Genomic DNA, 15,001 nt, shown 5'->3' with positions numbered 1-15,001 from the left:
GAATGTAAACTTGATGCACATGAGTAGCTGTTGACCCTCAAAACCCTGTTTTGCCTGACTCTCGATAATGGCACCCCCGCCCTGTTCGAAAAGGTTAGCCAGTCCTGATGGGAAATGCTCTGTAAAATGCTGAATATGATGTAATGCACAGTTGATGGGAACCTCACTTGATTTATAAATAAGACGATGAATAGACCTGCCATGAACCCAGTAGGAATACTGACGCATGCACTGCTTGGTAATGGACCTCTGACTGTGACCAATGAGCGTATCTCCCAAATGCGTAGAGTTGAGGGAGGAATTCACATGCATAGATATCTTCTTTTGCCATTTCACTGAAACCTTGTCTTGTACCTATTCAAAGATTCACGATCACCGAAGGAGATGGGTCAGAAGTGACGTACAGCCTGGCTGCAGATCTTGGGACTCGTGTGACCTCGACCAAAGGTGGAGCCGCAGGGCAACAGGATACGGGACGAGACCGCAACTTCAACGTGGAAAATGAAAAACGGCGGGCCACCTCGAAGCCACCCGCCTGCTAAACCCACGTGTGCCTGGAGTCTCCGTCCCCCTTCCTTGAGCCCGATGGATGGGCCTGCCTGCTTGTTATCCTTTGCTCCCTTGGTCCCTTTTGTGTGTCCCAGGAACTCTGACCCAACTCCACCCTCTCCCCTATCGACTATTTGGACCACACTCACCCTCTTTTCCACGTGACTTCTTGCCAAAGGAACGAACAGCATCCCACTGGGAATAGGGTGCTGCCATAGAACTATGGGTGCCGAGCATGAGGCGCCACCAACCGGATTGTTTCGGGAACAGGACTGTGGTCTAACCGCAGAGGACTGACCGCACCCTGCAACGCGAAAGGATAAGAACAGAGCTGGACCTATAGCTCCACCGCCGGTGCTCAACAGCGCCAACGAAAGTACTCGGACTAGAGCCTACCAGTGATGGCTCACTGACAAAAAGACACTGGGACGAAGAAATATTGTATATTGAACTGAATTCCGCTCTCAACTACCTGGTCAAAACTGTTCATTGGTTACATTTTTTTAATCAGAAACATTTATGCTATGTAGTGCTTTGAAATGGTAGGAACTCGACAAATGCAATATCCTATGTGCCGTATTCTACCAAACACATCAACTGTCCATGATTATATACCATATGCTAATATTGACAATGCTAATTCTGCGACCGTGCCTGTTTATATGTACCATCATCGATCACGAAAATGAACTTTTGCTATGTAAAAAGGGGCGACTGTAGAAAATTAGAAGTATTGATGTACATAAGCAACGTTCATTTCCCTTTTCCCACTCCTCTCCCTGCGCGTACCATGAATACCGTAAAGCATTAACTACATCCTACTGCCAGCAAAGGCCTGTACCCATGTATACATGACAGCCATTTTAGGCACCCTGGCCCTTTTGCCCGCCTAAGATTAGACTCACCGGCTCCCCTTCTGCGTGTACACGACCCTGCCCTGAAAGGCAGCCCCTTTTGCTCGACCCACGCAAACCCCCCATTCCCTCTTGAAGAGGCATCCTTCGCCTTAGCGGACATAGCCCTCCCCAGCTGCGCCCGACTGCCCCCGCTCTCTCATGTACGGGTCATAAGATCTATCTCTCTCTCTCTCTCTCTGTGTGACTCTGTCCCTGTGTCCACCCTGGCTCCCCCCTCCCTTCTCCTCACACAAGCAAGTCATAAACCTTCTTTTGCAAGACCCTGTCCTTGAGAGTCGCGGCCGCGCCTGACCAACACCTCCTTCCCTTCCATGAATGCCCCTCTGTTGACAAGCCTTCCCTCCGCGCTCGGTTGTCCACGCGGCATGAATACCACTCCTTTGATGACCCTTTCCCCCGAGTCCGGCTGACCACACATGTCCGAGGCCATCGCCTGGGCCAGGAGATACCATTTACTGCCCTTATTGTACGAAGTCACTCCTCTTCAAAGGATCCTCTATTGGTCTTAGCCACCCCACCCCCCGGGCTATGATCCGGCGTACACATCCTACAAAACACCCAGCTGCGTGATTGCCCTCCCCTCTTATCAGCAGGTCAAGGGTCCCCATTGTGAATGTATATGGGTAGGATTACCACGAGGATTATAGGATCACCACGAGGATTATAGGGATGTCTTTCTTTTTGCGTCATACAGTCCTGATTGTGTTATCAAGTGTTCTGTAGAGTATAAAAGCCAGAGTCTCAGCTCACTTGTTAGAGCACCTCCCGAAAGACACTGTGTTTCGTGTCCGAAATGACATGCTCTCCTCATGAGAAATAAACTCTGCTCTTGATTCCTGCTTCCAGCGCCCGTCTCTTTATTTTGGTAACTGATCAACATGGGAACTAAGAGGCGGTTTGCGCCAGCGGCCTGGGCATCGATAGGATTATGGGCTCGTGTTCCACATAGCTTGTTTGGATTTGTGGACAGCTTGGAGCACTTGCACTCAGCTTTCATCCTCCTGCCCTCTGACCCTCCCCCTCCCCCCTTGTATTAACATCAGAGACCTTGCTCATCGTGCTCCTATCTAAAAGCACCTAATCCGAACTCAGCCATCCCCCCAATTGGGTGAAAGAGGAACAAGGTGGAAGAAAGTAGAGCAGGGAAAAATTAATTAATTAAAAATGTATAAAAAAATTAATTAAAATCAATTAAACAAATAAACAAATATAAGCACCCGCTGCGAAAAAGAAAACAAATCGCCCTTTCTCACAACCAAGAGAGCAAAATGCGAACAAGGAAGTCCACACAGCTGCAAAGCTCCCATCGCCCTCACAAGACTGCTAAACGACAGAAGGCCAAGATGCTGTACCCCTACCGGGGAACGCGGAGGAGAACAGATATCCCCCAGAATCAAGGGTAGTCATCCTGAAGGAACCCTGGAAATGCACAAGGGGTGTAAACTGGACAGCCAAAGTAGTTGCCGGACACCCCCGCTCAAAAGTAGGCAAGAAGCTCAGGCGGAACCCCAATCAGATTGCACTCTGTCGTTAGCCAAATGGAAATGTTGCGACATCAGAGATGATCTTAATCGGCCGCCTCAAAAAACGCACAAGGAAGTAGCCCACTCCGTGAGCCACGAGAGTCTAAGCTACCATAACCAACTTAAGGATACCGAGGAAAATCCAACAAGCACACCTCAGCCGGCTCCTCTTTACCCTGAGATAATCATCCTTGGAAGGAACCCGGCCACTACAGAACCATCTTCCTCACAATTAGTCCTATTTTCCTCCCAAGAATTACCACCAAACCGTTGCTCAGATGCTTTACAGGACAAAAATACTTACCAGGCCATAACCAGCCACTTTAGTAGCGTGAAGCCCGGCAAGGCCCACCAAGAGGCACCACAATGGTTGAAAGCTAAGGATCCTAAGGAAGGCAAAGACGCTGTTCTACCCCAGCACTCCGGCCATAATTTGCCAGAATCAACAATATGGATCTCGTCTGCTAGTTCAGGGAGCAGCAGCACTGCAACTACTGCACATACGAAGTCGGTTGTCAACTGAATCAGAAGCAAATCAATTAAAAGGAGCACTGTAGTCTCATACTCAAATGTTGAGATTTGACTTTCCTTCGCTTGCCTCTACTCCATTTCTCGCCCCTCATACGTTCTTTAGCCACACTTGTCTCAAGGACCCACACCAGCTTGAGACAAAAGGTAATGCCCCTTTGACGGACACTGACAACAGCCATGCTGGCAATAAAGCTCCTAACTCACAAAAAGACCTGAACAAAAGTCTTCAAAATAAACGATCCTTGTCAATTAGCAACCATTCAGATGCAATCTTACCTCTATCACATCCTCAGAATCAGGACAACAACCTCTCAAAAATAGAACCTTGGCCTAAGGAGCCACTCGACACTTCAGCCACGTACAAGGTTGAGGCACTGCTTTCAGCTACTAATCAAGCCTTGAACTCAATGGTCAGTGCTGCTCACATGCATGCAGATAAATTAGATGCTCAGATAAACATTTTACATCTGGTAGCGAATTCAATAATCAGAATTGATACAAAACTTGACCAACTAAACGCACTGATACGCAGAGCCCAAAATAACGTAGGAACAAACAAAAATCAAAGTCAAAACCAATGCTACAGTGGATGTACTTGTAACCCGATACTAAAAAAATTTGAAACACTCCCGGAAGTAATGTCCTCATTATTCGAAGATCTGAAGAACGAGGCACAAAGACGGACATAGAAAACCATCTCTCTGCCATTACTTCAAAGTCACACAAGAGACAACGCAACTGATAACAGGTCTAGCCACCAGATGCAAGATTGTAAACTCTTTGATGCTCACGAGCAGCAGCCCACCTTTACACAAGAGCATTTAGCCAGAACCTCGAAAGGTGCCGCTAACCATGATCACATATGCACTTTTAACAAAACACAAATAATAAGAGACTTAGATAACACCATCCAATCTAATCCCACAAAACACACAGGCAACGTGATGAACTCCATAGTGCCAACAAATATGATCGGCTTACCATCCACAGAAGGACAACTCCTCCTGTCCAGGAAAAATAAGAAGAAATTAAAGAATCTAAATAAAGCCAGGAAAAAGGACAGCACGTTATTTCTCTGGCTTAAAACTGAAGACAGTGAAACAGCCAACTCGACCAAGGTTCCTAGCAACAACATCCATGGAAAAGGAACTCTAACCATTTATTCTCTGGAAGATACCATTGAAACGCAAGGCGTGGACCAAATTAAGGTCGACATCGACCAATTCACAGTGCAAAATCAGGTGGAGATCCTTGAGAAACCGAATGGAAAAAAAGAAACCAAAAAACGCAGTGGAAAATCTTTTAACACACCGGATAAATCAATAAAACCTTTCAGCAATTGTCCCTTGCTTAAAAAAGGTGTAGAAAAGCCTTTGGGCCGGGGTTCCACAAACAAACTCACATGTAATCACGACTTAGTACAACCATTCAAATCCAAGGAGGAAGGTAGCAAACCAAAAACAAACTCAGAGGAGAGAGCAAGACAAATCAACCTGAGGGACGACTTGGAAAAAAGTCAAAACGGGAAGGCCTTGTCCGCCCCCATGACAACCGTACATAGGCTGCAGCCCGAACAAGACACCGCAAGAAGGGAAGATCTCTCTTTTAATGCCCGCCTACACATCTCTAAAGTAAATAGATTAGAAAGCTTAAACCAACCACCCAAGGAAAATAGATCAGAAGGCTTAAATCAACCGCCCAAGAAAAAGATGCTCTGTGAAACCATAATGGTAAATGTTAACCAACGGCAGAATAAAATCTCCTTTAACACTGGAGAAGTAACCAAGTTGACCCAAGTAAGCACTAAATTATTACTTCACCCAGAGTATGTATCTCAAGGGAAATGGGACATCCTCAATAGAGGAAACATTCTAAAGCTGTGTCAGAACCTCCCTGGATTAGAAAATATAAAATCCACTGACATTGAAAGTGTGGCTTTTGTCGCCCCAGAACAGGGGCAGACGATCAAAGCAACTGTAGTGACCTTACAAAATAAAGACATGGCCTTGGCATTAATGAACAACATAAATCAATTGAATGACTGGGGCATCCAGATTAGCTTCGTCACCAAACCCAAGTACCCAGCTTTCTTAAAGGACATAGCAGTCAATTCTTCAATGGCTCATAACAATAAAAATTTGTCTGACAACAACATAATTACTCAGCAACCTATTTCAGTTTTGTGTGACTCCCTAGCAGGAACCTTAACAGCATCCTGGAAAGAGAACCCGTTGCAAATACCGACATCCAGAGTGGGAGGTCCTCGTCAATAAGTTCTCAAACGACAGAACTCCCAAGACTGGGCCTGGCTATCCCAGGCCTTAGGGTAAAACACAGAGCATCCCGGTCGAACAGAAGTCCAACATGGATGTCACACACCATCTTAGAATTTGTTCATGGAACATCCGCGGGCTAACAAAGGAAAAAACAGAACGCCCAACCACTCATTTTATGAAGAATCAGGATATCATTGCCTGCAAGAAACATGGTCCCTGGAGGAAATCGCCTGGGAGGACGTCACCGTGTTTGAATCCCATGCAACACCATGTTTATTTATTTATTTATTTGTTTGTTTTCTTATATAGCGCCGGAATCGACCCCAAGAGGTATCTCCGCGCTTTAAGGTCTTCCAAGATGCCAGATCCGTATCATAATCATAAAAAGCCCTAGATCTTACACAACCGGAAACAAATAAGTCTTCAAGGATTTCTTAAAGGCATGTAGATTGGTAATTTGTCTTAAAGTAAGGGGCAAGGTGTTCCACAGAGTTGGGCCCTTATAAGACAATGCACGACCTCCTTGTTTTGCCTTCTTAATCCGCGGAATCTGCAGCAATAATAGGTTGCTAGATTGCAAAGAGCGGGTCGGGATATATGGCTGAAATAATTCAGCCAGATATTTAGGGACAGATCCATAAAGGCATCGTGCCTCGTGAGGGGTGTTGATTGCCGTACAGAACAAGCTGGTCGTAAAATCCTCCCGACTGTGTGAAGGGCAGGGAGATAATATCTTTGTTAAAATTCTGACCCAGTGCTTGGAAAAGAACAAATTGAGACAACGAATAATGATCCTTGGTTGTGTCTACCTGCATCCCTCTAAAATTAAGCGAGAGGCTACACTGAGTAAAATGCTTCCAGCCATGAGAGACTTCTCCTCCCATTATCCAAACGATATATGACTAATAATGGGTGATTTTAATGCCAACTTAATGGAGGCAGGCTCGGACCTCTCCCTTCAGTTCACATTCGACAATCAATTGTGGGCCATTCCGGAGATAAGGTCTCAGTACCAACGGAAAGAGAGTCAAGGGACAAAGATGACCGCGTACTTAACGAATTAGGTCTCCGCATCCTAAATGGAAGACTCAATACAGACTTGCCCGCTACATACACCCATGTGTCTTTCGCTAGAATGGCCACTTTGGATTATATATGGATTTCAGTAGCCCACTTCCATCTTGTCCAGGAATTTGAGGTAATTCCCTCAACGGAAAGCGATCACGCCGTTTTAACGTCCAAACTTTCGCCCCTGCACTACCATCACCCAACACATAATCTGCTCGGGAAAGAAGACAATCTCACAATTGTAAGAAAGCTACGGTGGACAGTGGACAACCAGGAAATAATGGAAGAGAAGGTGGACGATTTTTTGGTCAAATTGAATCAGGAGCATAGTGATCAATTGACCGCATTGTCGTGGGAAACAGCAGTGTTGGACCTCAGAGAAAAGCTATCCACGAAAATAATCGAAAGACCAAATAATTGCGCTCAAATCACATCTTGTATCTCTGAACATAAGCAACTTATAACAAGTATTAAGCGCAAATTAAAAAACCTGCTGTGCAGGCGTGCCTATAATGACACAGATTACAAATTCCTGAGAGATAAAATATCGATCACTCAAAAGGAATATAGGAAAGCAAGGTTCATTTCTCAGAGAGTGAAAGAAGAACATCACTGGGCAAAAGCCCACGAAATCATAAAATCAAAGGACCAAAGACGATTCTGGAGCTGGGTAAACAAAGGTGTCAGTTCTGTCCAACCCTCCACAGTGACTAATATATCTCCTGCTGAATGGGAGGCCTACATCGAAGCACTCTATGTAGAACCAGCAAGCTCCACATGGCCAAACCCCCTTAGTCTCAGTCACACAAATTCCAATCTTGAAGCATCACCATTAAGATAACCTCAAACCAAGTGGCACTTATAATAAAGAAAATGCGCCCAGGAGGAGCACCAGGCCCAAATGGCACACCAACACAGATATACAAAGTATCCGCACAAAAGTGGGCCACTCTGCTGGCCACCCTATTTTAGGCAACCAGAATGGGTGGGCTAATTCCGGATTCTTGGCGAGGATCGCTTCTCATCCCTATCCACAAAAAAGGCTCACGGCCAGATCTCAACAATTATCGGATGATAGCCCTTCTTGACGTGGAAGGAAAGGCATACGCAAGTGTCCTACTTCAAGAACTGACAACCTGGGTGGAAGATTGTAAATTAATACCTTTTACACAAACCGGATTCTAAAAGGGCTGCCACATTGAAGACAATTTGATCTGTCTAGTTCACATGATTGAAAGCACACTCGCTACCAAAGGAAAATCGTTATATCTGGGTTTCATTGATTTCCAAAAAGCCTTTGATAGTGTAGTTCGCCCCAAACTTTGGGAAAAGTTAACAAAATGGGGCACCCCGCAGTCCCTCCTGAAAGCTCTCGTAGCCCTATATACCGACACCTGGGTAAAAATAAGAGTTTCCTCAAGATGGTCAACCACCAATAAAATCATGACTAATAAAGGATTAAAGCAGGGATGCATATTGGCACCTTTACTTTTCCATCTATATTTAGCAGACCTGCCCGATTGTTTGGCCCTTTCCCGAGCATTCCCACCACGAATTGATTCTATTAAAATTCAATCAATCCAATATGCTGACGACACGATCCTCCTCGATCAAACCCGGGTGGGACTTCAAAGACTTTTCGATTCTCTGGTACAGTATTGTAAAACTAAAGCTCTGGAGATCAACATCAGCAAAACTAAGACAATGATAGTTTTGCGCACACGTGCCGGAAAGCACTCCTGGTACATTGAAGGGAAGCCAATAGAGATAGTGACTGCCTACAAGTATCTGGGAATTTGGATAGACCATAAAGGGAGACCAGCGCAACATATTATGGCAATGCAAGGAGTGGCCCGCAGTTTGGAGGGGGCTGTTGTAAGAACCAAGAAAGCCCTTCACTCCCCAGATTTTTCACCGCTAATTAGGGTGATAGGCGCCAAATTTCTGCCGACAATACCTTTTGGCGCCATAACTTTAAAAGACAAAATGCTTACCTGGCTTGACAGAGCCCAGTCAATGTGCTTTCGCAGAGTCTTCCACCTACCCAACTCGACCTCTCATGCTCAAATTCGCATGGAGGTCTCTTTGTCATCTCAACACTGGGTAATGAAAGCAAGATTCATTGCCTATTGCTTAAAAGCCAAAAAGACTTGTGATCTTACACTAAAAAGCGGCATATGGTCACTATTAAACATTCCCAGCACTCCTTGGAAGCAAATTTTAACATTCTGCTTGGATGCACTAGAGGTTCAAGAAATATGGACAAGCTCGCTGCCTATCGGGCCAATCACAAAAATCTTGACCAAACAAGCAAAGATCTTGTCATTTACACACAATGCCCTAAACGTGAAGAATCTGTCCCATGGCACTTGGGCCTCAAAACTATATGGCCCTAAAACTCCACCATACTACTTGTCGTCATCTATGAAACCTCAAGTGAAACAACATTTAATGAGATTACGTTTTGGCCTAATCCCGCTGAGGGCGTATAAGTACGGCCGGAGATTCAAGGAAAATGTGTCCACACAGTGCCGTTTCTGTAAAAGCGGGGAAGAGAACTTAATCCACGTCCTGTGCATCTGCAGAACCCTACTCCCTTTACGAACCTTTTTGTTGCGTCCAATTTGGCGGCCCCTGAACGTCCGGACATGCCAAGAAGCTCTAAAAGAGTGTATCAGGGGTGACTCAACTCAGATGGCCGCTCGCTTTGTAAAATTCATGACTGAGATTAATCTCCTGCTAACAGAAGACGTTCACTAAGAACTTTTGCCCTACTAGATATGAACTACCTTGCTCTCGTCAACACCTTTAAAAAAAAAAAGCATAATATGGACTGAGTTTTAATTGTGTTTTGCATGTATTGCAACGATTTTAATTAATTGTGCAATTAAAATTCTTACTTACTCTGTCAAAACTGGTGGGTCCTCCTTTTGAACCCATTCATAAGGTCACATTGCAGCACCTTACATGGAAAGTCGCTTTTTAGTGGCTATTATGTTTCTCTTTGCAGGGTTATGGTTTCTACTGTGCATTAAAAGCAGTTCCAATGTCCTTTATTTTCCCGATTTGTTTTTGTTTGCGTGCAAAGAAACATTTTACAGCATTGCTCAGCCTGTGTTGTATGAAAAGGCTGCATTGATTGTTATATTTTTATATATTTTCCGGGGTCCCCGAGCATGGGCGGGAATATTCAAGTGCTTATGACTTTGATGAGGATACCCCTGGAAGAGAACGAGGATTACAGGTAAGTAACTTATCCTTATCGGACAACCAAGACCAGACTCCGTCATCAGTCAAGCTGCCCAGAGACTCCAGGAATCCGTCCTCCCCTATCACCACACCACCATGTAGGAAAGGGTGTCACCTTGACATTATTGGGAAATACCTTTCCAGCTTGACAGCAATAATGTTTAGGGCAGCAAATTAACTAGCAATTCTAGGTAGATTTGACAGACAAATGCGGTCAGATATGGCACAATATATCAATCTACTGTCCGAGTTTTTTAAACCCGATGCCAAGAAGATTCTTCTACAAGGCGAACAAGTTTCTTTAGAGATAATTGACTCGGCTGTTGATATATCTTCAACCGGTTTCCGGTAACTTGCTGGGGCAGTATTTCTTCCCAGACAGGGCTGGCTAAAAGCGACAACGTTCAGGCCAGAAGTCCAGACAAAGATTTTGGATATGCCATATAAGCATTGTTCTGAAAACACATTGACAAGTCAGATACTGGCACTGCCAAGTCCCTGGGATAATTACAATTTCCCAAACAACCTTTTCGAGGGGCGAGGGGAAAAAGTTCCTACTCTTACAGAAGAGGATTTCAAAATTGTAGACAACAATATCAGGCTTACCAAGGGCAATACAAGCCACAATATGCACATCAGTACAGACAACTACCTGCAGCAGCTTACAAAGAACTGGCAAGATCGAAAGAGCCCACTAGGGGACGAGATGTCAATAGAAGGCACTGATCTTTCTTATTTGCCAGTTAGGCCCCCATCCCCCAGTTCCAACTAGGGGGACATTTTGCTCATTATATCTGTCAATGATAACATTGGACATAAACAATTACCACACTTACAACCCAAACGTAGGCCAGGAATCCTTTATGAGGGTATCCCTGAGCCAACTCTTGATGACAGCAGACAAAAGGATGCTAGTTGGGGAGACTTCAACATTGTAATGGACACACACCATGACCGCACCACACCCGGGGTGGGGCAATCCGGGGTACTCACTGCGTCCACTAGGCTCTGGTTGGAGGAGGCAGGTCTGACGGACGTTTGGCGACATAGGCATCCTACAGCGTTGGAATACACTTTTTTTCAGCTGCACACCAAATGTATGCCTGCATTGATTACTTCCTCACATCACTGGAACTCACCTGTGATACTGTCTCAGAGGGTATCGGTCGGCAGCCCTTTCTGACCACTCACCCATCACCCTACATCTTAAGCTACTGGGGCAGGCGCAAACAGCACCACATACACCAGGGACCACCCCAGCCACCCTGCAGGAAACACTTAAAGTGGTGATTAGGGGGACAATCTATTGCCATAGCTACAGCCCATAATAGAGAGCGGCGCATTACTAGCAGCCACCTAGAGACACAAGTTAAAGAACTTATAGCCAAGCATGTGCGCTCAGGCTCTGTAGCGGTACGCCAGCAACAAACAGCAGCTTGGAGTAACTCAGCGAGGTTGACATGGGGAAGGCGGATTACACGCTACTCCGCATTTGCCAAAAATATTATGCTGGGGCAGCAGGACAGGGCGGATGCTCGCACACCGCCTCCGAGCGCAAGACATTGAACGGAGGGTTTCCGAGATTGTGGGGGCAGACAAAGTTCTTCTTCATCAGGATGTAGAAATCGCTGAAGCTTTTCGTGCATTTTATGAGTCTCTTTACACCGCGCAGCCTCTATTAGACTCGGATGCCCATGCCAACCTATCCCTTTGCCTCAAGCCAACACAGGGGACACGTGTTTTCTGCCCTGGATGCAGAGATCACTACTCAGGAAGTTTTAATGGCCATCCAGAACTTGCAGCCTAGCAAGGCACCAGGCCCGGATGCCGAACACCCATTTGCGCATGCAAAAATCCGACGTACATCTAGCACCACTGTGCTTAACCCCTTCGATGCTCATGACGAGCTCAGCTCGTCATGAGGTACACCTCTCGTACGCTCATGACGAGCTGAGCTCGTCATGAACAATGGGAATCAATCACTGTCAGCGCACAGGGTAAATCTGCAACGCACTGATGGTGTTAAGAAAATCTAGGGAGTAGAGTTTCTCTCAGGAAGGTTCTACAGGGTGGTGTCATTTGATTGGTTGTTTTCAAATTTTTCTCCTTTTTTAAATAAGGACTTGGATATGTTACTAAATAATGAGGGCCTAGGCCTTTAAGTCCTATGTCTATTGTGACATCACTTTTTAAATATAAGGGGGACTCCATCTCGACCACGGGGAATGATTCAAGCATGTGAATCTATGAAATATTCCAATACTGGAGACCTACAGTTACAGGTAAGCAAATTATTTTCTTCTCCATTTTAATTTAGGGCACTGTTACAGTCCTATGATCAAAAGTGCCTGTTTGCCCTCTATGACTCTTCCTCTCTCCTTGGCAGGATTTATCACAGATGGGAATTCGTTCCTACTCGGTGGTGCTCGGATTCGACAACTTCGAATTATCGACGACCCCCATCTCTCATTCAACATGTATAACATCGAGGATGAAGCAGACTATGGAGCAGGGTGGAGTCCACTACCACCGAACAGCACAAATGAAAGTTCGATATGGCACTATCAAACCGAAGACGAGCTCGAAGGGTACCCCATCTGGGCAAAGTTTGGTACCTACTCCGGGGGAGGATATGTGGCCGAGCTTGGCGCAAATTGTAGCACTGCAACCAGGTGGGAAACAAAAATAAAAGGTCAGTCACGATGACACCAAGGAGCGGGTGGAACTAGCATAGAGTAGCGGAGAACAAACACTCTGGGATGAATGGGTAGCATGGGTGGTACAAGGCCGTTGAACTGTATTTTATATTGGTGCACAGCATATTACTGAGCACTCACGATTTCAGCAGATTATAAAATGAAGACATAGGAAGGGTTAAAAGGATTTACTGTGGATCATGGAATTATGGCCAGTTAGTAAAGCCATTATGCAAATCATTCTATTACCCATCATCTGTTCTCCTCGTCCCAGCCCATATGAGTTGAGAAGTCCCTGCCTCAGTATTACTAGTATGATAAACTAAACTGAAAAGAATATTTTTTTCCATTCTCACATCATAAGAAACTCCCTCTCCCACCACCCCTTCTGTTTTGTTTCCTGTCTTTCATAGGACTACAAGACACTTTGTGTATATTTATTTCACTGTTCATTGATTATTGTTTTTGAGTCTTGTAGTCCCTCAACGGGGCTTAGTTGCATATTTCAAGAAACACTTATCAATATGCTCCTCACTCATGTGCTGGGCCTGGGGTAGGGATAGTTTTATCGCACTGGTTTGAGGACAGAGGGAGGCTGCATGGTGTTGGTGATTCAGCCCTTCTCCAGCGCTTCTAGTTGGACATCGCACAATTGGGAAAGGCTGTGTATGCTGGAATTGGAGTCCAAACTCTTGTGTGATTCAAGGTCTCCAAAGCAGCAGTAAAGAACAGGAAGTATCCGCTGCTTTAGCATGGTATTCTTCCTGAAATCAGTATGGAGTCATGCAAGGCTATGAGCAAAACCCATAGTGTGGATCCTCCTGAAGATGAAATAGTGCATATTTCAAGGGATGATTTAGAGTTCCTTATTAAACAGCAGTGGGTTCTACCTTCAGGAACGCTTTGCAAAAAAGTACTGGAATGATTCAGATGCTGATCTTGATGCAGGTTCTAAAGGGAGATTTGTAAAAGGGTGACAGTTTCAGGAAATGATGGTGCATATCAGAGAAGTCCCGGGGTTTGAGCAATCCACTAAACAGGACGAGTTTTATTCTCAATACACAGCAACCCCTGCAGACACTCTCCATTGCATGATGTTATCAAGAATTTGATGTTCAAAGAATGGAAAAATGTGTAAAAAGCATCTATCACTAGCTTCCTCAATAACAAATATCTGAATATCAACTTTACTGGTCAATTTCCACAAGTCCTGAAGGTGAACACTAGTTTATCTTCAGTGGCATCCGCCTCTTATCTCGTTTTGGAAGATGCTTCTCTTCCGGATGTAAAAAGAACAATTGATAGACAGAATGCAGAACAATGTCACACATTCACCCCAGTACAGAGATCTGGGCCTAAATCCATCGTTTTTTTGCTCTGCTCACCATGCCATTCCAGTTTGGACCCAGCCATATGCAAATCAGTCTCGACCCTGTGCCCAATGGGAAAAGTCCAGCCCGAACCGCCAGGCCAGGTCCTCCCTGTACTGGAAACAAGCACTACTTCAATTCCCTGTCAACTAGGAGACAACCTGGAGGAGAATGTGGGGAACTTCTTGTTTTGGTTAAAAACTGCTTTAGACACCGTAGCACCAATCAATTACAAAAATTCAAAAGGGAAAAAAATCACAGCCATGGTATAATGAGAAGCTCAGGTTATCTAGGCAGGATTGCCGCAGACCAGAGCAAAGATGAAGAAAAAATGATGAGGCAGTAGTAAGGATCATTTATAAAGCTAAACTAGCTACGCATAAAGAGTGCATCTTAACAGCAAAGACCATCTATTTCACAGAGCACATAAAAGCCGCCTGTGATTCTAATAAAACTCTTTTCTGTGATAAAGAAACTGGTTACACCTACCAGTGCTGATCACGTTGGGATTAACCAAGACTTTTGTGACACACTAGCTAGTTTTTTTCAGGAGAAGGTTGTTAACATCTATAATAAATTCGCTGCAAACATAGTAGTTAACCATCAGGCGGAACAGTTGACAACCAACCGAGAGGACAGAAGAAGTTTCTCCACTTTCACGATCCCTCCGGAGGAACAACTTAGAGACCTAATCATGTCAATCAAATCTTGCTCACCATACGATCCCTGCCCGCCAGTATAATGCATATGTTACCTGTCCAAGTGGCAAACAACTTGGGATCTATTGTTAACCAGATAATCACTAGTGGGACCTTCCCAGCT

The 15,001-nt window shown here is 45.0% G+C and overlaps 1 protein-coding gene across 1 annotated transcript in view; it reads left to right on the top strand.

Moving 5' to 3' along the window:
* The window catches only part of PKD1L3 (polycystin 1 like 3, transient receptor potential channel interacting), a 1,100,724-nt gene that overhangs the window by 830,688 nt on the left and 255,035 nt on the right, over positions 1–15,001 (top strand). Inside the window, exon 24 of the mRNA XM_086945530.1 lies at positions 12,500–12,785. Within this exon, the coding sequence (XP_086801656.1) occupies positions 12,500–12,785 (286 nt within the window). The remainder of the gene's footprint in view (positions 1–12,499; positions 12,786–15,001) is intronic.

The sequence above is a fragment of the Lissotriton vulgaris genome, chromosome 12 (genome assembly GCF_964263255.1).
Source record: "Lissotriton vulgaris chromosome 12, aLisVul1.2, whole genome shotgun sequence".
NCBI lineage: Eukaryota > Metazoa > Chordata > Amphibia > Caudata > Salamandridae > Lissotriton > Lissotriton vulgaris.
This window is presented reverse-complemented; position numbering and strand designations above follow the sequence as displayed.